The sequence below is a fragment of the Oncorhynchus keta genome, chromosome 27 (assembly GCF_023373465.1).
Source record: "Oncorhynchus keta strain PuntledgeMale-10-30-2019 chromosome 27, Oket_V2, whole genome shotgun sequence".
Classification (NCBI taxonomy): Eukaryota; Metazoa; Chordata; class Actinopteri; order Salmoniformes; family Salmonidae; genus Oncorhynchus; species Oncorhynchus keta.
In genome coordinates this window covers 36,856,861-36,881,803 of record NC_068447.1, presented here as the reverse complement: position 1 = coordinate 36,881,803, position 24,943 = coordinate 36,856,861, and the positions used below count along the sequence as shown (strand labels likewise).

The window sequence follows — 24,943 nt, the reverse complement described above, 5'->3', positions numbered from 1 at the left end:
TATACCAGCCCTACCTTGTCACAACACAACTGATTGGCTAGAATGCATTAAGAAGGAAATAAATTCCACAAAATAACTTTTAACAAGGCACAACTGCTAATTTAAATTAATTTCATGAAGCTGGTTGAGAGAATGCCAAGAGTGTGCAAAGCTGTCATCAAGGCAAAGGGTGGCTACTAACACTTTTTTGGTTACTACATGATTCCATATGTGTTATCAAATCCAATTTTATTGGTCACATACACATGGTTAGCAGATGTTAATGCGAGTGTAGCGAATTGCTTGTGCTTCTTGTTCCGACCATGCAGTAATATCTAACAAGTCTAACAATTTCACAACAACTACCTTGTGCACACAAGTGTTAAGGAATTAATAAGAATATGTACAAATAAATATATGGATGAGCGATGGCCGAATGGCATAGGCAAGATGCAGTAGATGGTATAGAGTACAGTTTATACATATGTGATGAGTAATGTAGGGTATGTAAACATTTTATAATGTGCCATTGTTCAAAGTGACTAGTGATACATTTATTACATCCATTTTTTTATTGTTAAAGTGGCTAGAGATTTGAGTCAGTATGTTGGCCGCAGCCACTCAATGTTAGTGATGGCTGTTTAACAGTCTGATGGCCTTGAGATAGAAGCTGTTATTTCATAGTTTTGATGTCTTCACTATTATTCTTCAATGTGGAAAATAGTAAAAATAAAGAAAAACTCTTGAATGAGTAGGTGTGTCCAAACTTTTGACTGGTACTGTATATATAGTAGGAATGAAAAACATGCACATTCACATTAGAGGTCTGCTTGTGCGTATGTGAGTCGTGACGTATAGTCATCGTGTTTTTGTCAAAGGCTACACTGACTGCGGAAGGCTTTCCAGCAAGATTTGTTGCGACATCCTTGAAATTCATATTTTGTTAGTAATTACTTTGAAAAACTCATTCGCAATAGCCCACACTATTGCAGGAAAGCACACGCTACCATGGATCACATTTGGCATCCTCAACTGTGACTTGGACGTCTGCCATCATTGCATTGGAGTTAGCTAGTTAGCTTGCTAATGCTATCTAGCTAGGTGGTGGGTAGTTGTATTGCTTGATACTGTGTGTGCCATTCGTGTTCCTTATTTGGTAGTTTGTCTGTCATATTCATTCAAACCATTAACTCGTAGTTAGCAACGGTTATCTGCGGCTAGTTGGCCTTGGCATAACCACCTGCTAGTTAGTTAGCTATTTGAAGATGGAAAACGTCATAAGGTGACATCTTATTTAAAATCCTTGCTTTGAGTAAATCTAATTCAAACTCAAATTGGACGTAGGCCAATGTAACGTAGCTTATTTAACGAGTACAACTTCCTTCCAATTCGGCCCATACCTGGCACTAACTCGGAACCTCTGCCTTGCTGGCACACGTGACCCCCCCTAAAGCGAGCCAGTCGGCGCTACGCGAAAATATAGCAATTTGTTGGCGCATGTGGGGACACTTCAGACTGAGGAGTAAGTTCCACACATCCCCATGTGCTACACCAGTTTAGCCAAATAAATGGAACGTTAGCTAGCTATCGGAATCCAGCTGTGTTCGAATACTCGTACTTAAGTATGTAGTATGATTATTGGTCATAGTATGGATATAGTTAGTATGCCAAAAGTTCCCGGATGTCATACTACATTCGCCAAAATACAAGTATTCTTAGTCCGATGAGGTGTGGTATATGGCCAATATATGCCGGCTAGGGCTGTTCCTATGCACAACGCAACGCGGAGTGACTGGACACTGCCCTGAGCTGTGGTATATTGACCATGGCCATATACCACAGACCCCCGAGGAGCCTTATTACTATTGTAAACTGATTACCAACATAATTAGAGCAGTACAACTAAATGTTTTGTCATACCTGTGGTATACTGTCTGATACGCCATGACTTTCAGCCAATCAGAATTCAGGGCTCAAACCACCCAGTTCATAAAAGTATACTTTAAGATCCCTGTCACGCCTAAAGATTTTTCAATTGTTTAAGATGCCATTCCCTCAGGTGTTGCTTTATTATTCAGGAAAATGTCAAGACCTGATCCTCAGAACATGACCTTAACCCCCGCAGTAGGGCTTTTGCCTTTTGGTAGGCCGTCATTGTAAATAAGAATGTGTTATTAACTTACTTGCCTAGTTAAATGAAGGTTAAATAAAAACATACCTATGATTAACCCTGTTGACTCATTGGTAGGAAAGATTTGTTTTTCTTTTGGTCCATTCAACAACAATAGAGCTATACAAGCCTTTTTTTCCAACAGGTTGTTGTATCTATACTTTATGTCATGCTTTATTGGAATGGTTTTATTGATAATATCAGTTGGAAAAAAGGTTGGATGTTGCTACACATACATACTTATTAACAAAATGAAGGAAGTTTCTTTTTTTTTTTCACTATATGAATTAGTTTTAAAAAATGTAAAAAAATATATATATTGTAGTGACCACCCAGAAACAGTGTTGAATCTTTTTTGGCATTGTATTCATGTAAGAAATCTGTGGCAAGACATCAGTAGATTTATAATTGAACACATTTATGAAGATGTACACTGATTCTTTACCTATGATATAAATAAGTGGAAACAATTTTATGTAATTTTAATTTACGTAATTATTATTTTGGCCAAAATTATTATTTATAAATGTAAATGTACAAATAAAACACATTTTCTTACCTTACAAAAATAAATTGAAACATATTTTAAAGACAATTAAATACTCTACCAACAAAAAAGCTTTTAGAATTATACATGTATGTATGTCCCTTGAGGTCCTTGTGTAATGTGATATTGTACCCCCTAGCCCAATTGTCCTTTGCATATTCTTTATATGTACTTCGGTTCCCCTATGTAAAATAAAATAATAATAATACAAAAATAAAAACAATTTCTCTGAAAAATAAATACAAATAAAATCCTAAATAAGCAGTGGATACAATTGCCGTGCTTTGAGGGCCCATAATGCAATTCTTCAGAAAATGGGCGTGCCTTCACAGCATTTTCAGGTTTGAAGAAAATGTTGCAAAATATAAGTAATTACTTTTCATATAAGTTACGTTACACATTATGTTGGCACACAATTTCATATCTCCCTCGCAAGCTTTAAGCACCAGCTGTCAGAGCAGCTCACAAATCACCGCACTTGTACGTAGCCCATCTGTAAATAGACCATCCAACTACCTCATCCCCATACTGTATTTATTTATTTATCTTGCTCCTTTGCACCCCAGTATCTCTCTACTTGCACATTCATCTTCTGCACATTCTCCCATTCCAGTGTTTATTAATTGCTATATTGTAATTACTTTGCCACCATGGCCTATTTATTGCCTTTACCTCCCTTATCCTACCTCATTTGCACATGCTGTATATAGACTTTTTCTGCTCTATTATTGATTGTATGTTTGCTCTCTTGTATGTTTGTCCATGTGTAACTCTGTGTTGTTGTATGTGTCAAACTGCTTTGCTTTATCTTGGCCAGGTTGCAGTTGCAAATGAGAACTTGTTCTCAACTAGCCTACCTGGTTAAATAAAGGTGAAATAAAAACATGTATTTTGCCTGCACATTAAACAGCTGTGAACCTCAGTGGTTGAGGTCTCATGTAATGTATCATCATTTGTCATCTTTGCCTGCAAACTATGTTCAATCGCGCTTTTCTGTTTTTGCCAGATATTGCAGCACGTTGAGATTCTTGAAACTTGAGGCCCTCTTGTCAAGTACAGTACCATGGCTCCCAAAGACATCATGACCAACTCCCATGCCAAATCCATCCTCAATGCCATGAACGCACTTCGTAAGAGCAACACACTCTGTGACATCACATTGAGAGTGGAGAATACTGACTTTCCTGTGCACCGCATTGTCCTGGCAGCCTGCAGTGACTACTTCTGCGCCATGTTCACCAGCGAGGTAACTGTAAGCACAAGACTGGCGATAATGTAGAGGTGACTCCTCACAAAACCAGGACAAAAAAAGGTTGCCCGGAAATCTAATCCTAACCAGACTGATCACCAGTGTCATCAGCAATAATAACTTTCTAAATACTTTTGCTGGTGGTTCTCTTTATATGCAGAAAGAGACAGGGAATAATTGATTTACTGATTCTGAGGTTGACATTACCAAAATAGTTTCTACATATCCCTTGTGCTTAGAACCCAGCTAAGATTTGTGTAGGCTGAAATTAAACTGCTATTCATTTTTTGTCTTTCGGTGTCTTATCGGACTGCCATCTGGTTATTCATTTAATAAAAACTTGGAACTAAATTGCATGGATCATATTCACAACCACGAAAAAGCCATGAAAGTGCATAGCAGAAATAGTCCAATGCTAATTATTTCTCTGCAGCTCAGTTGACCTAGTTTCTTTCCTTTAACATTTTTAGCCCTCTATGAATAATCAGGTGAGCATTGCTCTTTTACTAACAAAGCTGACTATAATTCACTGCTTCCTACACATGTATGACAAATAATAAACCATTTATATTTTTTGTGTGATGTATTCCCCTTTAGTCTAGTCTCTTCTCACAGCCAGATGGAGTGTGCGGAGCATCCAGGGTTTGGCGAGAGAGACTACTAACTGGTACTACTAGTAACTAGTCATTTAAGATGACGTGTCTGTCTTTGCTGTTGTTCTTTTGCAGCTGTCAGAGAAAGGGAAATCCTTCGTAGACATTCAGGGGTTGACTGCGTCCACCATGGAGATCCTGCTGGACTTTGTTTACACAGAGACAGTCCTGGTCACAGTGGAGAATGTCCAGGAACTGCTTCCTGCTGCCTGTCTGCTGCAGCTCAAAGGTAAATTGAGAAGTCAAAAAATAATATGACAACCCTTGGACAGGGTGTGCTATATGCACTATACTTTACATCCACAGTATGTACTCTGCTGAATAAAGTACCATTTTGTTTTACTTAAAAAAAAACATTAACTAGGAAAGTCAGAACAAATTCTTACTTACAATGACGGCCAACCAAAAGGCCTCCTGCGGGGACAGGAGCTGGGATTAAAAATAATTAAAAAATATATCTATCTATAATAGGACAAAACACACATCACAATAAGAGAGTCACCACAACACTAGATAAAGAGAGACCTAAGACAACAACATACCATGGCAGGAACACAACATGACAACAACATGGTAGCAGCACAAAACAGTGTGCAAACATTATTGGGCACAGACAACAGCACAAAGGACAAGAAGGTAGAGACAATAATACATCACGTGAAGCAGCCACAACTCTCAGTAAGAGTGTCCATAATTGAGTGTTTGTTGTGGCTCATTTCAGTCGCTAGCTGCCATTAAAATGAAAAAAAAAAGACGAGCGATCCAGGGATGTGTGTGCTTTGGCGACCTTTTTTGACGATGAGTCGGGAAGCAAGTTCAGGGAGTGAGTGTTTTAATAAATAAACGCAACATAATACAAAACAAGAAACACGAACAACGCACAGTCATGAAACAGAAACAATAATGCCTGGGGAAGGAACCAAAGGGAGTGACATATATAGGGAAGGTAATCAGGGAAGTGATGGAGTCCAGGTGAGTCTGATGACGCGTAGGTGCGCGTAATGATGGTGACAGGTGTGCACCATATTGAGCAGCCTGGTGACCTAGAGGCCGGAGAGGGAGCACACCTTTAACAGAATGTGACTGGTGGAACGGGTGTTGTATGTGGAGAATGAGCGCTGCAGTAGATAGTTCAGATAGGGGGGAGTGAGGCCTGAGAGGGTTTTATAAATGAGCATCAACCAGTGGGTCTTGCGACGGGTATACAGAGTTGACCAGTTTATAGAGGAGTATAGAGTGCAGTGATGTGTCCTATAAGGAGCAAGTGGTGGCAAATCTGATGGCAGAATGGTAAAGAACATCTAGGCACCCGAGAGCACCCTTACCTGCCGATCTATAAATTACATCTCCGTAATCGAACATGGGTAGGATGGTCATCTGAATAAGGGTTAGTTTGGCAGCTGGGGTGAAAGAGGAGCGATTACGATTGAGGAAACCAAGTCTAGATTTAACTTTAGCCTGTAGCTTTGATATGTGCTGAGAGAAGGACAGTGTACCATCTAGCCATACTCGCAAGTACTTGTATGAGGTGACTACCTCAAGCTCTAAACCCTGAGGAGGTAGTAATCATACCGGTGGGGAGAAGGGCATTCTTCTTACCAAACCACATGACCTTAGTTTTGGAGGTGTGCAGAACAAGATTAAGGAATGGATGCTTTTTTCCAATTTTTGCCTAAAATGATGTACCCAAATTCAGAAACAGCAGGGGTTCAAACTTTAAATCAAATCAAATGTATTTATATAGCCCTTCTTACATCAGCTGATATCTCAAAGTGCTGTACAGAAACCCAGCCTAAAACCCCAAACAGCAAGCAATGCAGGTGTAGAAGCACGGTGGCTAGGAAAAACTCCCTAGAAAGGCCCAAACCTAGGAAGAAACCGAGAGAGGAACCAGGCTATGAGAGGTGGCCAGTCCTCTTCTGGCTGTGCCGGGTGGAGATTATAACAGAACATGGCCAAGAAGTCAAAATGTTCATAAATGACCAGCATGGTCAAATAATAATCAGAGTAGTTGTCGAGGGTGCAACAAGTCAGCACCTCAGGAGTAAATGTCAGTTGGCTTTTCATAGTTGATCATTAAGAGTATCTCTACCGCTCCTGCTGTCTCTAGAGAGTTGAAAACAGCAGGTCTGGGACAGGTAGCACGTCCGGTGAACAGGTCAGGGTTCCATAGCCGCAGGCAGAACAGTTGAAACTGGAGCAGCAGCACGGCCAGGTAGATTGGGGACAGCAAGGAGTCATCATGCCAGATAGTCCTCATGCATGGTCCTAGGTCTCAGGTCCTCTGAGAGAGAGAGAGCATACTTAAATTCACACAGGACACCGGATAAGACAGGAGAAGTACTCTAGAAATAACAGCCCCCCGACACATGAACTACTGCAGCATAAATAATGGAGGCTGAGACAGGAGGGGTCAGGAGACACTGTGGCCCCATCCGATGATACCCCCGGACAGGGCAAAACAGGCAGGATATAACCCCACCCACTTTGCCAAAGCACAGCGCCCACACCACTAGAGGGATATCTTCAACCACCAACTTACCATCCTGAGACAAGGCCGAGTATAGCCCACAAAGATCTCCACCACGGCACAACCCAAGGGGAGGCGCCAACCCAGATAGAAAGATCACGTCAGTGACTCAACCCACTCAAGTGACACACCCCTCCTAGGGATGGCATGGAAGAGGACCAGTAAACCAGTGACTCAGCCCCTGTAATAGGGTCAGAGGCAGAGAATCCCAGTGGAGAGAGGGGAACCGGCCAGGCAGAGACAGCAAGGGCAGTTCGTTACTCCAGAGCCTTTCCGTTCACCTTCACACTCCTTGGCCAGACTACACTCAATCATATGACGTACTGAAGAGATGAGTCTTCAGTAAAGACTTCAAGGTTGAGACCGAGTCTGCATCTCTCACATGGGTAGGCAGACCGTTCCATAAAAATGGAGCTCTAAAGGAGAAAGCCCTGCCTCCAGCTGTTTGCTTAGAAATTCTAGGGACAATTAGGAGGCCTGCGTCTTGTGACCGTAGCGTACATGTAGGTATGTACGGCAGGACCAAATCGGAAAGATAGGTAGGAGCAAGCCCATGTAATGCTTTGTAGGTTAGCAGTAAAACCTTGAAATCAGCCCTTGCCTTAACAGGAAGCCAGTGTAGGAGGCTAGCACTGGAGTAATATGATCAATTTTTTTGGTTCTAGTCAGGATTCTAGCAGCCGTATTAAGCACTAACTGAAGTTTATTTAGTGCTTTATCCGGGTAGCCGGAAAGTAGAGCATTGCAGTAGTCTAACCTAGAAGTAACAAAAGCATGGATTCATTTTGCTGCGTCATTTTTGTACAGAAAGTTTCTGATTTTTGCAATGTTACGTAGATGGAAAAAAACTGTCCTTGAAACAGTCTTGATATGTTAGTCAAAAGAAAGATCAGGGTCCAGAGTAAAGCCGAGGTCCTTCACAGTTTTATTTGAGACGACTGTACAACCATCAAGATTAATTGTCAGATTTAACAGAAGATCTCTTTGTTTCTTGGGACCTAGAACAAGCATCTCTGTTTTGTCCGAGTTTAAAAGTAGAAAGTTTGCAGCCATCCACTTCCTTATGTCTGAAACACAGGCTTTTAGCTAGGGCAATTTTGGGGCTTCACTATGTTTCATTGAAATGTACAGCTGTGTGTCATTCACATAGCAGTGAAAGTTAACATTATGTTTTTCGAATGACATCCCCCAAGAGGTAAAATATATAGTGAAAGCAATAGTGGTCCTAAAAGGGAACCTTGAGGAACACTGAAATTTACAGTTGATTTGTCAGAGGACAAACCATTCCGAGAGACAAACTGATATCTTTCTGACAGATAAGATCTAAACCAGACCAGAACTTGTCCGTGTAGACCAATTTGGGTTTCCAATCTCTTCAAAAGAATGTGGTGATCGATGGTATCAAAAGCAGCACTAAGGTCTAGGAGCACCAGGACAGATGCAGAGCCTCGGTCTGACGCCATTAAAAGGCCATTTACCACCTTCATAAGTGCAGTCTCAGAAACTTTAGAACCCAGTTCCTACATTTGAATATAAAATGTGATTTTAGCAAACAAAACTATGCTACATTTTATCTCTGGTACCCTCAAGATGACAAATCAGAGCTAGATTACTGAATGTAAGTACATTATTTACCTTCAGAGGTGAATGTATCAAACCAGTTGCCGTGATAAGATTTTTGTTGATGTACACTCTCCTCAAACAATAGCATGGTATTTTTGTCACTGTAATAGCTACTATAAATTGGACAGTGCAGTGAGATTAACAAGAATTTAAGTTTTCTGCCCATATAAGACAAGTCTATGTCCTAGGAAATGTTCTTGTTACTTACAACATCATGCTAATCACATTAGCACATGTTAGCTCAATCATCCCGGTGAAGGGACACTGATCCCGTAGAGGATAATGACTTGGGGCTAGCCACTGTAAGTTCAGAGTCACTCGCCACAACAGTGCGTGTGTGCTGAAGGCGAGCGATAGCTCGGGAGAGAGGGGGGAGTGTAGCGAGGGTACCTGTACCAGACAGGGGGAGACAGGTAGTACAGTGGGGCAAAAAAGTATTTAGTCAGCCACCAATTGTGCAAGTTCTCCTACTTAAAAAGATGAGAGAGGCCTGTAAATGTCATCATAGGTACACTTCAACTATGATAGACAAAATGAGAAAAAAATCCAGAAAATCTCATTGTAGGATTTTTAATGAATTTATTTGCAAATTATGGTGGAAAATAAGTATTTGGTCACCTACAAACAAGCAATATTTCTGGCTCTCACAGACCTGTAACATTTTCTTTAAGAGGCTCCTCTGTCCTCCACTCGTTACCTGTATTAATGGCACCTGTTTGAACTTGTTATCAGTATAAAAGACACCTGTCCACAACCTCAAACAGTCACACTCCAAACTCCACTATGGCCAAGACCAAAGAGCTGTCAAAGGACACCAGAAACAAAATTGTAGACCTGCACCAGGCTGGGAAGACTGAATCTGCAATAGGTAAGCAGCTTGGTTTGAAGAAATCAACTGTGGGAGCAATTATTAGGAAATGGAAGACATACAAGACCACTGATAATCTCACTCGATCTGGGGCTCCACGCAAGATCTCACCCCGTGGGGTCAAAATGATCACAAGAACGGCGAGCAAAAATCCCAGAACCACACGGTGGGACCTAGTGAATGACCTGCAGAGAGCTGGGACCAAAGTAACAAAGCCTACCATCAGTAACACACTACGCCGCCAGGGACTCAAATCCTGCGGTGCCAGACGTGTCCGGACCCGCCTGAAGTTTGCTACAGAGCATTTGGATGATCCAGAAGAAGATTGGGAGAATGTGATATGGTCAGATGAAACCAAAATATAACTTTTTGGTAAAAACTCAACTCGTCGTGTTTGGAGGACAAAGAATGCTGAGTTGCATCCAAAGAACACCATACCTACTGTGAAGCATGGGGGTGGAAACATCATGCGTTGGGGCTGTTTTTCTGCAAAGGTACCAGGATGACTGATCCGTGTAAAGGAAAGAATGAATGGGGCCATGAGATTTTGAGTGAAAACCTCTTCCATCAGCAAGGGCATTGAAGATGAAACGTGGCTGGGTCTTTCAGCATGACAATAATCCCAAACACACTTCCCGGGCAACGAAGGAGTGGCTTCGTAAGAAACATTTCAAGGTCCTGCAGTGGCCTGGCCAGTCTCCAGCTCTCAACCCCATAGAAAATCTTTGGAGGGAGTTGAAAGTCCGTGTTGCCCAGCAACAGCCCCAAAACATCACTGCTCTAGAGGAGATCTACATGGAGGAATGGGCCAAAATACCAGCAACAGTGTGTGAATAGCTTGTGAAGACTTACAGAAAACGTTTGACCTCTGTCATTGCCAACAAAGGGCATATAACAAAGTATTGAGATAAACTTTTGTTATTGACCAAATACTTATATTCCACCATAATTTGCAAATAAATTCATTAAAAATCCTACAATACAATGTGATTTTCTGGATTTTTTTCCCCCCGTCTTTCTGTCATAGTTGAAGTGTACCTATGATGAAAATTACAGGCCTCTCTCATCTTTTTAAGTGGGAGAACTTGCACAATTGGTGTCTGACTAAATACTTTTTTGCCCCACTGTAGGTGTCACACCCACTTGGGAGAAGCTTTTTTCTAGAGGCAGATTTCTGGTATAAAATGCCAGTGGATGGACTGAACAGTGGGAGGGGGCTTCAAAGGCCTCTAAATTTGGGTGGGGTAGGCTGTGAGAGACTCCTGCCATTGTTGGGCTCAAAGGCTTTGGCCTTTGTTGTATTTGTTCTGTCCTAGCAAGCTTGGCAGCCTAAACTAAGCGTTCAGTCCCAATAAAGTAAATTATATCATTGTATTGTACTCAATTTTTATTTTTTCTTCTTGGCTTTCAAAACACCTGTATAACAGTTCAATCTAAATCTGCTCCTTTGTAAAAGGAAATGCACACCCATCAGCACCCCTTATCAGGTTTATGCAATATGATTGGCTAATGTGTTGCTAATTTGATAATATAGTTGAAACATTGTTCGTTTTTAGCAAAATAAAGATGCACTAGTCAGAAATCGCTCTGCCATTTCCAGGTTGCAAATTTCAGTTTGTGAAAAAAACAAGCAGGTATAGTGTAGAGAATCATTGTACCATCTAAACCGCTGCAAAATATATTTTCTATAACCAAAAATATTGTATTTTTAGTTGTTTGAAGCTGATGTACAAAACCAAAAGTGAAAGACACAAAAACAACGGGAAGCAAAGAAATGACACACATAGAACATATCTACCGCTTCTTAGACTTGCTTTTAATGAGAGTGACAGATAATATAACACACATTTCTATGTGAATTTTGTCAGGTTGCCCAAAAAGTTACATATAGTTTTAAATACTTCAACATTATTTCACAAATTAACGTCCTGCACTTCTTTGTATTCCTCAGGAGTGAAAAGAGCATGTTGTGACTTTCTGGATAGTCAGCTTGATCCCACAAACTGCCTGGGCATTCGGGACTTTGCTGAGACCCACAATTGCCTTGACCTGATGCAGGCCGCTGAGCTCTTCTCTCAGAAGCACTTTCCTGAGGTTGTTCAACATGAGGAGTTTATGCTGCTCTGCCAGAACGAGGTTGATAAACTAGTTAAATGCGATGAAATCCAGGTAAACAAAGGATTTTGGATTTGATGAGGTATTATACCTGTGTTTTAAAGCTCTAATTGGATTGTAATATTGTTGTTGTTACATTGTAGCCTTTGTAAATTAGGTAGCCATTAGGTAGCCTTTGTGTCACGCCCTGGTCTTAGTATTTTGTGTTTTCGTTATTATTTTGGTCAGGCCAGGGTGTGACATGGGTTATTTATGTGGTGTGTTTTGTCTTGGGGTTTTTGTAGGTTATGGGATTGTGGTATAGTAGAGTTGTCTAGGTAAGTCTATGGTTGCCTAGAGTGGTTCTCAGGTGTTTATCGTTGTCTCTGATTGGGAACCATATTTAGGCAGCCATATTATTTGAGTGTTTCGTGGGTGATTGTTCCTGTCTCTGTGTTTGTTTGCACCAGATAGGGCTGTTTAGGTTTTTTCACGTTACATTTCTAGTATTTTGTATTGTTCGTTATTATCTTTATTAAAGATGTATCGAGATAACCACGCTGCATTTTGGTCCTCCTCTCCTTCGACGGAAGAAAACCGTAACAGAAGGACCAAGCGGCGTGGTGACAGGCAGCGGCAGCAGGAGCAACGAAGTCTGTATTATACGACTTGGGAGGAAATAGACAGGTGGGCGGTCGACCCAGGGAGAGTGCCGGAGCCCGCCTGGGATTCGCTGGAGCAGTGCGAAGAGGGTTATAGGAGAATAGAGTTGGAGAGACGAACACGGCGGCGTGGATGGAAGCCCGAGAGTCAGCCCCAAAAGTTTATTGGGAGGCACACAGGGAGTATGGCGAAGCCAGGTAGGAGACCTGCGCCAACTTCCTGTGCTTACCGGGGGGCTAGAGAGACCGGGCAGGCACCGTGTTATGCTGTGGAGCGCACGGTGTCCCCAGTGCGGGTGCATAGCCCGGTGCGGTACATACCAGCTCCTAGTATCGGCCGGGCTAGAGTAAGCATCGAGCCAAGTTTCATGAAGCCGGCTCTACGCATCTGGTCTCCAGTACTTCTCCTTGGGCCGGCTTACATGGCACCAGCCTTGCGCACGGTGTTCCCGGTTCGCCTGCATAGCCCAGTGCGGGCTATTCCACCTCGCCGCACTGGCAGGGCGACCGGGAGCATTCAACCTGGTAAGGTTGGGCAGGCTTGGTGCTCAAGAGCTCCAGTGTGCCTGCACGGTCCGGTCTATCCAGTACCACCTCCACGCACCAGCCCTCCGGTGGCAGCTCCCCGCACCAGGCTTCCTGTGCGTGTCCTCGGCCCAGTACCACCAGTGCCAGCACCACGCACCAGGCCTACAGTGCGCTTTGCCTGTCCAGCGCTGCCAGAGCCTTCCTCCTCTCCAGCGCTGCCGGAGTCTCCTGCCTGTTCAGCGCTGCTGGAGTCTCCCGCCTATTCAGCGCTGCCGGAGTCTCCCGCCTGTCCAGCGCTGCCAGTCTGCAAGGAGCAGCCAGAGCTGCCAGTCTGCAAGGAGCCGCCAGAGCTGCCAGTCTGCAAAAAGCTGCCAGTCTGCAAGGAGCTGCCAGAGCTGCCAGTCTGCAAAGAGCTGTCAGTCTGCAAGGAGCCGCCAGTCTGCAAGGAGCCGCCAGTCTGCATGGAGCCGCCAGAGCCGCCAGTCTGCATGGAGCAGCCAGAGCCACCAGTCTGCAAGGAGCCGCCAGTCTGCATGGAGCAGCCAGAGCCGCCAGTCTGCATGGAGCAGCCAGAGCCGCCAGTCTGCATGGAGCAGCCAGAGCCGCCAGTCTGCATGGAGCAGCCAGAGCCGCCAGTCAGCATGGAGCAGCCAGAGCCGCCAGTCTGCATGGAGCCGCCAGTCTGCATGGAGCAGCCAGAGCCGCCAGTCTGCATGGAGCAGCCAGAGCCGCCAGTCTGCATGGAGCAGCCAGAGCCGCCAGTCTGCAAGGAGCAGCCAGAGCTGCCAGTCTGCAAGAAGCTGCCAGTCTGCAAGGAGCTGCCAGAGATGCCAGTCTGCAAAGAGCTGCCAGTCTGCAAGGAGCCGCCAGAGCTGCCAGTCTGCAAGGAGCCGCCAGTCTGCATGGAGCAGCCAGAGCCGCCAGTCTGCATGGAGCAGCCAGAGCCGCCAGTCTGCATGGAGCAGCCAGAGCCGCCAGTCTGCATGGAGCAGCCAGAGCCGCCAGTCTGCATGGAGCAGCCAGAGCCGCCAGTCTGCATGGAGCAGCCAGAGCCGCCAGTCTGCATGGAGCAGCCAGAGCCGCCAGTCTGCATGGAGCAGCCAGAGCCGCCAGTCTGCAAGGAGCAGCCAGAGCTGCCAGTCTGCAAGAAGCTGCCAGTCTGCAAGGAGCCGCCAGAGCTGCCAGTCTGCAAGGAGCCGCCAGAGCTGCCAGTCTGCAAGGAGCCGCCAGTCTGCAAGGAGCCGCCAGAGCCGCCAGTCTGCATGGAGCCACCAGAGCCACCAGTCTGCATGGAGCAGCCAGAGCCGCCAGTCTGCATGGAGCCGCCAGTCTGCATGGAGCAGCCAGAGCCGCCAGTCTGCATGGAGCAGCCAGAGCCGCCAGTCTGCATGGAGCAGCCAGAGCCGCCAGTCTGCATGGAGCAGCCAGAGCCGCCAGTCAGCATGGAGCAGCCAGAGACGCCAGTCAGCATGGAGCAGCCAGAGCCGCCATTCAGCCAGGATCCGCCATTCAGCCAGGATCCGCCATTCAGCCAGGATCCGCCAATCAGCCAGGATCTGCCAGTCAGCCAGGATCTGCCGGAACCACCAGTCAGCCAGGATCTGCCGGAACCACCAGCCAGCCACGATCTGCCAGAACCACCAGCCAGCCAGGATCTGCCAGAGCCATCAACCTGCCTGAGCTTCCTCTCAGTCCTGAGCTTCCTCTCAGTCCCGAGCTACCCCTCAGTCCCGAGCTACCGCTCAGTCCCGTGCTACCCCTCAGCCCCGAGCTACCTCAGTCCTGAGCTGTCCGTCGGTCCGGGGCTGCCCCTTAGTCCAGTGGGGCCCTTGGTTAGGGTTACTAGGCCAAGGTTAGCGGCGAGGGCCGCCAATCTAGGGACGCAATGTAAGTGGACTAAGACTTTGTTGGAGTGGGGTCCACGTCCCGCGCCGGAGCCGCCACCGTGGACAGACGCCCACCCGGACCCTCCCCTATGGGTTTAGGTGTGCGGCCGGGAGTCCGCACCTTGGGGGGTCTGTCACGCACTGGTCTTAGTATTTTGTGTTTTCGTTATTATTTTGGTCAGGCCAGGGTGTGACATGGGTTATTTTTACAGTGCCTTGCAAAAGTATTCGGCCCCCTTGAACTTTGCGACCTTTTGCCACATTTCAGGCTTCAAACATAAAGATATAAAACTGTATTTTTTTGTGAAGAATCAACAACAAGTGGGACACAATCATGAAGTGGAACGACATTTATTGGATATTTCAAACTTTTTTAACAAATCAAAAACTGAAAAATTGGGCGTGCAAAATTATTCAGCCCCTTTACTTTCAGTGCAGCAAACTCTCTCCAGAAGTTCAGTGAGGATCTCTGAATGATCCAATGTTGACCTAAATGACTAATGATGATAAATACAATCCACCTGTGTGTAATCAAGTCTCCGTATAAATGCACCTGCACTGTGATAGTCTCAGAGGTCCGTTAAAAGCGCAGAGAGCATCATGAAGAACAAGGAACACACCAGGCAGGTCCGAGATACTGTTGTGAAGAAGTTTAAAGCCGGATTTGGATACAAAAAGATTTCCCAAGCTTTAAACATCCCAAGGAGCACTGTGCAAGCAATAATATTGAAATGGGGGGGTATCAGACCATTGCAAATCTACCAAGACCTGGCCGTCCCTCTAAACTTTCAGCTCATACAAGGAGAAGACTGATCAGAGATGCAGCCAAGAGGCCCATGATCACTCTGGATGAACTGCAGAAATCTACAGCTGAGGTGGGACACTCTGTCCATAGGACAACAATCAGTCGTATATTGCACAAATCTGGCCTTTATGGAAGAGTGGCAAGAAGAAAGCCATTTCTTAAAGATATCCATAAAAAGTGTCGTTTAAAGTTTGCCACAAGCCACCTGGGAGACACACCAAACATGTGGAAGAAGGTGCTCTGGTCAGATGAAACCAAAATGGAACTTTTCGGCAACAATGCAAAACGTTATGTTTGGCGTAAAAGCAACACAGCTCATCACACTGAACACATCATCCCCACTGTCAAACATGGTGGTGGCAGCATCATGGTTTGGGCCTGCTTTTCTTCAGCAGGGACAGGGAAGATGGTTAAAATTGATGGGAAGATGGATGGAGCCAAATACAGGACCATTCTGGAAGAAAACCTGATGGAGTCTGCAAAAGACCTGAGACTGGGATGGAGATTTGTCTTCCAACAAGACAATGATCCAAAACATAAAGCAAAATCTACAATGGAATGGTTCAAAAATGCACACATTGTATATAGACTGCCCATTTTTTTTCTACTGTGTTATTGACTTGCTAATTGTTTACTCCATGTGTAACTCTGTGTTGTCTGTTCACACTGCTATGCTTTATCTTGGCCAGGTCGCAGTTGCAAATGAGAACTTGTTCTCAACTAGCCTACCTGGTTAAATAAAGGTGAAATAAAAAAATAAAAAAAAATAAAAAAATAAACATATCCAGGTGTTAGAATGGCCAAGTCAAAGTCCAGACCTGAATCCAATCGAGAATCTGTGGAAAGAACTGAAAACTGCTGTTCACAAATGCTCTCCATCCAACCTCACTGAGCTCGAGCTGTTTTGCAAGGAGGAATGGGAAAAAATTTCAGTCTCTCGATGTGTAAAACTGATAGAGACATACCCCAAGCGACTTACAGCTGTAATCGCAGCAAAAGGTGGCGCTACAAAGTATTAACTTAAGGGGGCTGAATAATTTTGCACGCCCAATTTTTCAGTTTTTGATTTGTTAAAAAAGTTTGAAATATCCAATAAATGTTGTTCCACTTCATGATTGTGTCCCACTTGTTGTTGATTCTTCACAAAAAAATACAGTTTTATATCTTTATGTTTGAAGCCTGAAATGTGGCAAAAGGTCGCAAAGTTCAAGGGGGCCGAATACTTTCGCAAGGCACTGTATGTGGTGTGTTTTGTCTTGGGGTTTTTGTAGGTTATGAGATTGTGGTATAGTAGAGTTGTCTAGGTAAGTCTATGGTTGCCTAGAGTGGTTCTCAATCAGAGGCAGGTGTTTATCGTTGTCTCTGATTGGGAACCATATTTAGGCAGCCATATTCTTTGAGTGTTTCGTGGGTGATTGTTCCTGTCTCTTTGTTTGTTTGCACCAGATAGGGCTGTTTAGGTTTTTTCACGTTACGTTTCTACTATTTTGTATTGTTCGTTATTATCTTTATTAAAGATGTATCGAGATAACCACGCTGCATTTTGGTCCTCCTCTCTTTCGACTGAAGAAAACCTTAACACTTCGTAAATGCATATTAATGGAGTTGAATGGTTTTTGTAATAGGAAAAGTCACTGTTCCTCTTTTGTAATTACAATTCAATTTCCATGCAATTAAACTAAAATTACTGAAGAACTAAGTAACAACGTGGTGGTGTAATTATGATGATACTGAGCTATAAGAGAAACTTGATGTAAAGTGCTACCAAAGTTGCATAGTGTACTGAATTTGTTTGTGAATTCAGATAGCACACAGTCATGCTGCCTCGAGTCCATTTCTGATCTCCATTCAGGGTCGTCTTTGAAAGGGTGGGGTCACTTTTCCCAAGTCTCAAATTGGAAAGGAACAGTGCAAGTGTAGACCTGCAATAATCTCCATTAATGGGGCCCCCTGTGCAGATTTTCCTGGCTCTGAAATTATGGGGAAGACAATTTGATTTAAGTATGCTTTTGTGCTCTGAAAATTCCTGTCTTTAACTGCACAGCGCATATATTTCTTTATAAAAATATAATTATAACCATGGGACTTTATTTATAGTTTACCTATGAATTCAAAGTATTTTTGTTTGTTATGATTTTCGTGATCAAATGTCTGTAATATACGGTGCATTTGGAAAGTAATTCAGCCCCTTTGACCGTTTCCACATTTTGTTACGTTACAGCCTTATTCTAAAATGGATTAAATCATTTCACCCCCTCATCAATCTACACACAATACCCCAGAATAACAAAGACAAAAACTGTTTTTTAGAAATGTTTGCAAATGTATAAAAAAAAACGGAAATATTACATTAACACAAGTATTCAGACACTTTCCTCAGTACTTTGTTGAAGCACGTTTGGAGGCGATTACAGCCTCAAGACTTCTTGGGTATGGCGCTAGAAGCTTGGCACAGCTGTATTTTGGGAGTTTCTCCCATTCTTCTCTGCAGATCCTCTCAAGCTCTGTCAAGTTGGATGGGGAGCCTTGCTGCACAGCTATTTTCAGGTCTCCCCGGAGATGTTCAATCGGGTGCATGTCTGGGCTCTGGCTGGGCCACTCAAGGACATTCAGAGACTTGTCCCGAAGTCACTCCTGGGTTGTCTTGGCTGTGTACTTAGGGTTGTTATCCTGTTGGAAGTTGAACCTTTGCCCCAGTCTGAGGTCCTGAGTGCTCTGGAGCAGGTTTTCATAAAGGATCTCTCTGTACTTTGCTCCGTTCATCTTTCCCTCAACCCTGCCTAATCTCCCAGTCCTGGCCGCCGAAAAAAATCCCCACAGCATGATGCTGCCACCACCATGCTTCTCCGTAGGGATGGTGCCTGGTTTCCTCAAGACGCGATGCTTGGCATTCAGGCCAGAGTTCAATCATGGTTTTGTCAGACCAGAGAATCTTGTCTCTCATGGTCTGAGAGTTCTTTTGATGCCTTTTGGCAAACTCCAATCGGGCTGTCATGTGCCTTTTACTGAGGAGTGGCTTCTGTCTGGCCACTCTACCACTAAGGCCTGATTGGTGGAGTGCTGCATAGATGGTTGTTCTTCTAAAAGGTTATCCCATCTCCACAGAGGAACTCTGGGGCTCTGTGACAGTAATCATTGGGTTCTTGGTCACATCCTTGAACAAGGCCCTTCTCTCTCAATTGCTTAATTTGGCTGGGGTGCCAGCTCTAGGAAGAGTCTTGATGGTTCCAAACTTCTTCCATTTAAGAATGATGGAGGCCACTGTGTTCTTGGGGACCTTCAATGCTGAAGAAATGTTTTGTTAACCTTCTCCAGATCTCTGCCTCGACACAATACTGTCTCGGAGCTCTACGGACAATTCCTTCGACCTCATGACTTGGTTTTTGCTCTGACATGCACTGTCAATTGTGGGACCTTATATACTGTAGACAGCTGTGTGTGCCTTTACAAAGAATGTCCAATCAATTGAATTTACCACAGGTAGACTGCAATCAAGTTGTAGAAACATCAAGGATGAGCAATGGAAACAGGATGCACCTGATCTCAATTTCGAGTCTCATAGCAAAGGGTCTGAATACTTATGTAAATAGGGTATTTGTTTTTTATTTGTAATACATTTGCAAAAATGTCTAAAACCTGTTTTTACTGTCATGGGGTATTGTGTGTAGATTGAAGAGGGCATTTTTTGATTTAATCCATTTTAGAATAAGGCTGTAATGTAACAAAATGTGGAAAAGGGGAAGGGGTCTGAACATTTTCTGAATGCACTGTACACTTAGTTAAATCAAAGGCACAATTTCCTGTTATTTTTGTAACTGTGCCCTAGTTGACTGTATCTACATCATAAATGAAAACCTGACTGACTTTTCTCTTGAAGTGAAGTTGATCTCAGTTATTTGGACACAGAAAATTGGCCAGTGTTACCTAGTGTTGATTTTTCGGTCTAAAATGTATAGTGTTGATTCAGGAGTTAAATGAACTCTGTGTTAAATTAACAGTTATTGGTATAAAATAACTCCAGTGTTGGTGTTAATAACTAGTGATGTTACATTTGATACAGGAGCTCAGAGGAATGTGTGTGTCGATGCGTACATCACTTTATCAGAAGTCAAATCAAATCATCATTGACGTCCGAAGCTTCATTTGATCATGTGCTTTTTCAAAATATGTGTTGCGAGATTCCACTGATTTGGCTGTGGTTTCGGTGCTTTCTTAGATTCTCAGTGGCTTTCAAACACCGACCTCTACTGGACACCATACTTACTTTATAGTTTTTTGTACAAAAACTTTCACCTGACCAGTAGCTTAGCAAGTAGAGTATGGAACATTTGGGGATGTGAGGGTGTGAGGTTATGAGGTCGAATCCCGTTGAAGACCTACCTTTTTCAAAATTGTTTTATGTGAAACCACACTTTCTGCATTGTTGTTCAAATTTTTGTTTTATTTAATTTTTGTTTTATTTAGTATAGTAAAAGCTTATGTTTTAAGCATCCTAAATAATGCCATAGATTCAGTTTTTGAAAAAAAGTAAACTTGAAGGCAAAAAAGGGAAGTATGATATAAAGGTGCAAATCTGGTATTCCAACTGATTATAGGCTACTAAAGCTAACAACTTACCGCTGCACCACTGAGTTTTAATGAAAACCGTGGAGAAAAAATGTATATCTGATAATCACATGCTGCTATTTATTGCTGACCGGTTGATGTCACTAATGAGCATTGTGAACAGATAGTCGAAGCGCAGAGTAATGAACAATTTCAGAAAGCCACAGTTTCCCTTCACTATTAATAATCAGAGTTGAACCAAAACCACGCCCATCATTATCATATTTCCCAGAATGCTCTATTTCAGGTAGATTTTTAGAATTGTTTGTTTCAATATCTATGTCTTGCATGTACGTTGATTTATTATTTAATTAATCTTATGCCACTTAAATATAAATAACAAATGTTTCTAAACTAATCCAATCTGTTACTTGGACTCATTACACACTTTACTGAAATGGTTTTTAAAGTATATATGCTTTAGGAAGTCTCATATCTTAGTCTTCCCAACCCTGGCAGTCATTCTGAATGCAGGTTGCGGGTGAATAAGAATTCCAAATGTTGGATATCCCCACTCTGGCTGGATTACAATTGGAATTACATATCACTTTGCAAGCCAGGACAAGTGGACTTGAAGGCATGATATGGCCTGTATAAACTGTGAATTTCAGACCACTGTATTAGGGTAAAACCAGGCCCTCAGTATAAGGCCTTATGAAATACCTATTGTATTGTCAAAAAAGTGTATTATGAAAGCATTTTCGCTTAGAATCTCACTGGGTGAAGACCACAGAACTGAAAATGAATGAATGCAACAACCATGTGTGTCTGTCACTAACAAATACGGTCTTGAAACACAATTCACTAGAAAGGCAAGGAACACTGGGAAATATGCAAATAAGGCTTTACACTGGGCAGTGTGTTAATTATAACTGAAAAGTGTAGACCCTTATAGACACTGTAATACCGTGTTGATTTAAAACTGTAGAATCTACTGTGAAGAAATCAGTGTGATTGAATGCATGTTTGACCTTGGGTGGTTATACTCGAGGATTACCATTTTTACAACAAGCATGTTTGGTTTTATTGTCAGGGTGTGGTTGTCAATACATATTTTCTCTATTTGCAGGTGGACTCAGAGGAGCCTGTATTCGAGGCAGTGTTGAATTGGGTTAAACACAATAGGAAAGAGAGGGAGACGTATTTATCGGAGATGCTGGAGCATGTGCGGATGCCTTTGCTCACTCCACGCTATATCACAGACGTTATCGACTCAGAGGTGAGGCAGTAATAGATCAACAGCCAGTTTCCCGTACATAAATTAAACCTAGTCCTGGCCTAAAATCCACTTTCAATAAAGATTCTCCATTGAGAATGATTAATAGTGTGAGCCTGGAAAACAGGCCGCAAGTGTTGAGCAGGGGAATAAACTTTTGTGGTGTTTTATGTGTTATTAATGTCTGGATAAAGTACTGTATATGTTCTGACGTGTTCCAGCCCCTCATTCGATGCAGTCTTCCCTGTCGAGACCTTGTGGATGAGGCCAAGAAATTTCACCTTAGACCTGAGCTGAGGATTGAGATGCAGGGGCCACGCACCCAAGCCAGATTAGGTACAGCACTGCCCTCCCTTTTTTGAGGTGCTTTTCTTGTCCTCATAATAGGGATACAATACAAGCTTAGTGGGAGTTGCCACCTTGTTATTGATGTGAAGAAGTGATTCACTGTTGTTCCTTCAAGGTGCCAAGGAGGTCCTGCTCGTTATTGGAGGATTCGGCAGTCAACAATCCCCTATAGATATTGTTGAGAAGTATGATCCTAAAACTCAGGAGTGGAGCTTTTTACCTGTAAGTAGCATTTTTTTTAAATTAGACATTTTGGCTCTATTCTCTGATCATGATTAACTTATCCCAAGCATATTTTTAAAGAACATTGCTCGGAAAAGGCGTTACGTGGCTACCGTGTCCCTCAATGACCGCGTGTACGTGATTGGCGGCTACGATGGTCGATCGCGGCTTAGCTCGGTGGAGTGCTTGGACTACACGGCCGACGAGGATGGTATCTGGTACAACGTCGCCACTATGAATGTACGGCGGGGTCTTGCCGGGGCGACAACACTCGGAGGTAAAGGATCTTCTCTGATTGACAGTCCTCATTGTCATGGGGTTTACAAAAGCAAATAGCACTGAAGAGAATGACTGTCCTCAGGTGTTACAAAACCCTGTAAGTGTTATCTAAAGCAGACTTCCAAAAAGTTGTTGGAATGTTTCTTTTCTCACTTTTCTGCCCACAGATATGATCTATGTTGCTGGAGGCTTTGATGGTAGTCGCCGTCACACCAGCATGGAACGATATGACCCCAATATTGACCAGTGGAGTATGCTGGGGGACATGCAGACAGCCAGGGAAGGGGCTGGCCTGGTGGTGGCTAGTGGACTCATATACTGTCTAGGTGGGTATTAAATATGTTTTATTTAAGTTTGTAATGGTGTTGATGTATAAATATGTAAAATACCACCTGTTTTCCCCCTGACCTTAGTAAGGATGTATGTAATTTGTTGCAGGTGGGTACGACGGATTGAACATCCTCAATTCAGTGGAACGGTATGACCCTCATACAGGACATTGGACTAATGTTACCCCCATGGCTACCAAACGCTCAGGTCAGTACTCCAGACTATGACAATATAATAGTATCAGGGCTGTATATAGACTATATACAGTATGGTTCTCTACATATGGCTATGGTTAGTATGTCTGAAGGGCCTATAATCTTTGTTGCAGGGGCCAGTGTAGCCTTGCTCAACGACCACATCTATGTGGTGGGAGGCTTCGATGGAACAGCGCATCTTGACTCTGTGGAGTTTTACAACATTAGGACAGACTATTGGACCACGGTAGCCAGTATGACCACTCCCCGCTGCTACGTGGGAGCTACTGTCCTCCGGGGACGACTCTACGCCATAGCTGGGTAAGCCTAAACATCCCAACCCTTCTCCGACTTTAATATATTTAAAATATCCAACATTTTAAAGGAGTGGAAATTCACTGTCCTTTCATATGTTTATTGCTTTTAATGACAGACAGATGAGAAACAAATGGGGGAGACAGGTGAAGAGGAGATACAGAGTCAAGGGAGGACACAGGGATTGAACCCCGGTCTCCGGCTGAGAGTTGTACATGTGCATAGAGCCAGGAGTGTTACCATCCGACCACGACTCTGTACCCAACTTCAGTATTGACAGAGATATAGATGCATTTTGGTTGGGATTATTCATATAAATGATGTATGACAACTCTTTTAATTGATTTATATTATTCTTGCTTAGATAACATTGTAATATCTGAATCATAAAAGCAACCTCCCCTTATGGTCCAGTCTTCGATTATGAGGATGTGACTGAACACAGCCATATGATGTTGTTCATTCTCCCCTGTGCTCTTTTGTCCTCTCTCCAGGTATGATGGAAACTCCCTTCTGAGCAGTATCGAGTGTTACGACCCAGTGATTGACAACTGGGAGGTGGTCACCTCCATGGCTACACAGCGCTGCGATGCAGGAGTGTGTGTCCTGCGAGAGAAGTGAGATTTACCTAAAAAAAAGTCGGATGAAGAGGAAGAGGGCAGGCAGCTAGTCCTGAATCTGAATTTGATATTTATGTGCCACTACTATGGAGTGACACAGGGATCACTCACTTGCAGCCAGTGTGCTATATGCCCTCTCCGAAGTCTCTTGATTGATTATTTATCAGACTTTCTCATCTGAGATTGGTTACTTCTATGGGAAAACCCTTGGCATTCAATGGATAAGGGACAGGGGGTGTATAACAGAGATGAGTTATTTCAGTCTCCTCATCAACAGTTGTGGCATCCAAGAAGACATCCATCCCAACCCACTCAATCGCATGACACTCTTTTAGTGGTTCCCGTTGTAGTGGTTACCTGTGAGGTACATTTTTGACTCATCTTTTAAAGTGCAATATATTTCTCTACTTCTGTTATGAACCATGGAGCAGAAGAAACACAAGAGACTCCAGTTTGCTGCTGCTATATGCCTTATGCCCCTGTGGCCCACATTGAACCTAACAACCATGATGCCTCATTAGGACTGTGATGATTGTTGTCATACCATCAAGTATGATGATTATTTAGCTTTTGCCAGGTTATCAATTAGAAAGCCCTTTGTAGAATTTGTTATTATCTAAAGTGCTTTTAGAAACAAATCACTTTTTGAATAATTTGTATTTGCCTGACACAGTCATTATTTTCAATGTATCAAAGACATTTTGAAATGAATTACATTTTAGGGAAAGCGTTTCATAATGGCACATGATTCCTTGCTCTTTTGCTGTTCTGTCATCTTGTCAAAATCACTTTGTCCCCAGCGACAGACTGAAGAACACTGCTAATAAAGCAAAAGAGCAAAAAGTATTTTTTTGATGTGTGTATGGTGCATGCATTTGTCCACAGTGGATTTGTTTGGACAAAAAAAAAACTGACGTCTTTTGTTGTTACTTGACAAATGAATAAACATTGTGATAATTTAGCACTTTTATATTTGTATTCAGTTGTGAAGGCAATTCAGAATGTTATGCTGATGTGTACCTTTAGTACAAGCCTAGTGATTTTGTCAAGGGGTTCGGACCTCTTGGTATCATGGCTAAGGTGTTGGACTGACACTCGCACCCGCAGGGACCTGGGTTTGAGTCCAGGTTGGGCTAATCCCTGAACTGATTAGTCAGAAGTGGGATGACACTACTGTGGGCCTATCAGGGGTGTGGATGGATGTTTGGAGGGGCAGGGAT

General features: G+C 43.3%; 1 protein-coding gene across 4 annotated transcripts; it reads left to right on the top strand.

Annotated features, from left to right (window-relative positions):
• The first annotated feature begins 817 nt into the window (after positions 1-817).
• On the top strand, positions 818-24,684 carry LOC118359925 (kelch-like protein 12). Of its 4 annotated transcripts, XR_004820777.1 has the most exons (13): positions 818-1,083; positions 3,703-3,948; positions 4,674-4,827; positions 11,571-11,788; positions 21,269-21,418; positions 21,637-21,751; positions 21,879-21,985; positions 22,067-22,262; positions 22,432-22,590; positions 22,703-22,801; positions 22,923-23,109; positions 23,222-23,425; positions 23,598-23,732. XR_004820777.1 is itself a non-coding variant. In XM_035738854.1 (12 exons), the coding sequence occupies exons 2-12, from the start codon at positions 3,760-3,762 to the stop codon at positions 23,722-23,724; spliced, it is 1,695 nt and encodes a 564-aa protein (XP_035594747.1). In that variant the 5' UTR covers positions 818-1,083; positions 3,703-3,759; the 3' UTR covers positions 23,725-24,684. The 4 variants fall into 4 exon arrangements, 3 of the variants coding, with proteins under 3 accessions (XP_035594747.1, XP_035594746.1, XP_035594748.1); XM_035738854.1 differs by lacking the exon at positions 23,222-23,425 and having other exon boundaries at positions 3,703-3,942; positions 23,598-24,684; XM_035738853.1 differs by lacking the exon at positions 23,222-23,425 and having other exon boundaries at positions 23,598-24,684.
• The last annotated feature ends 259 nt before the right edge of the window (positions 24,685-24,943 follow it).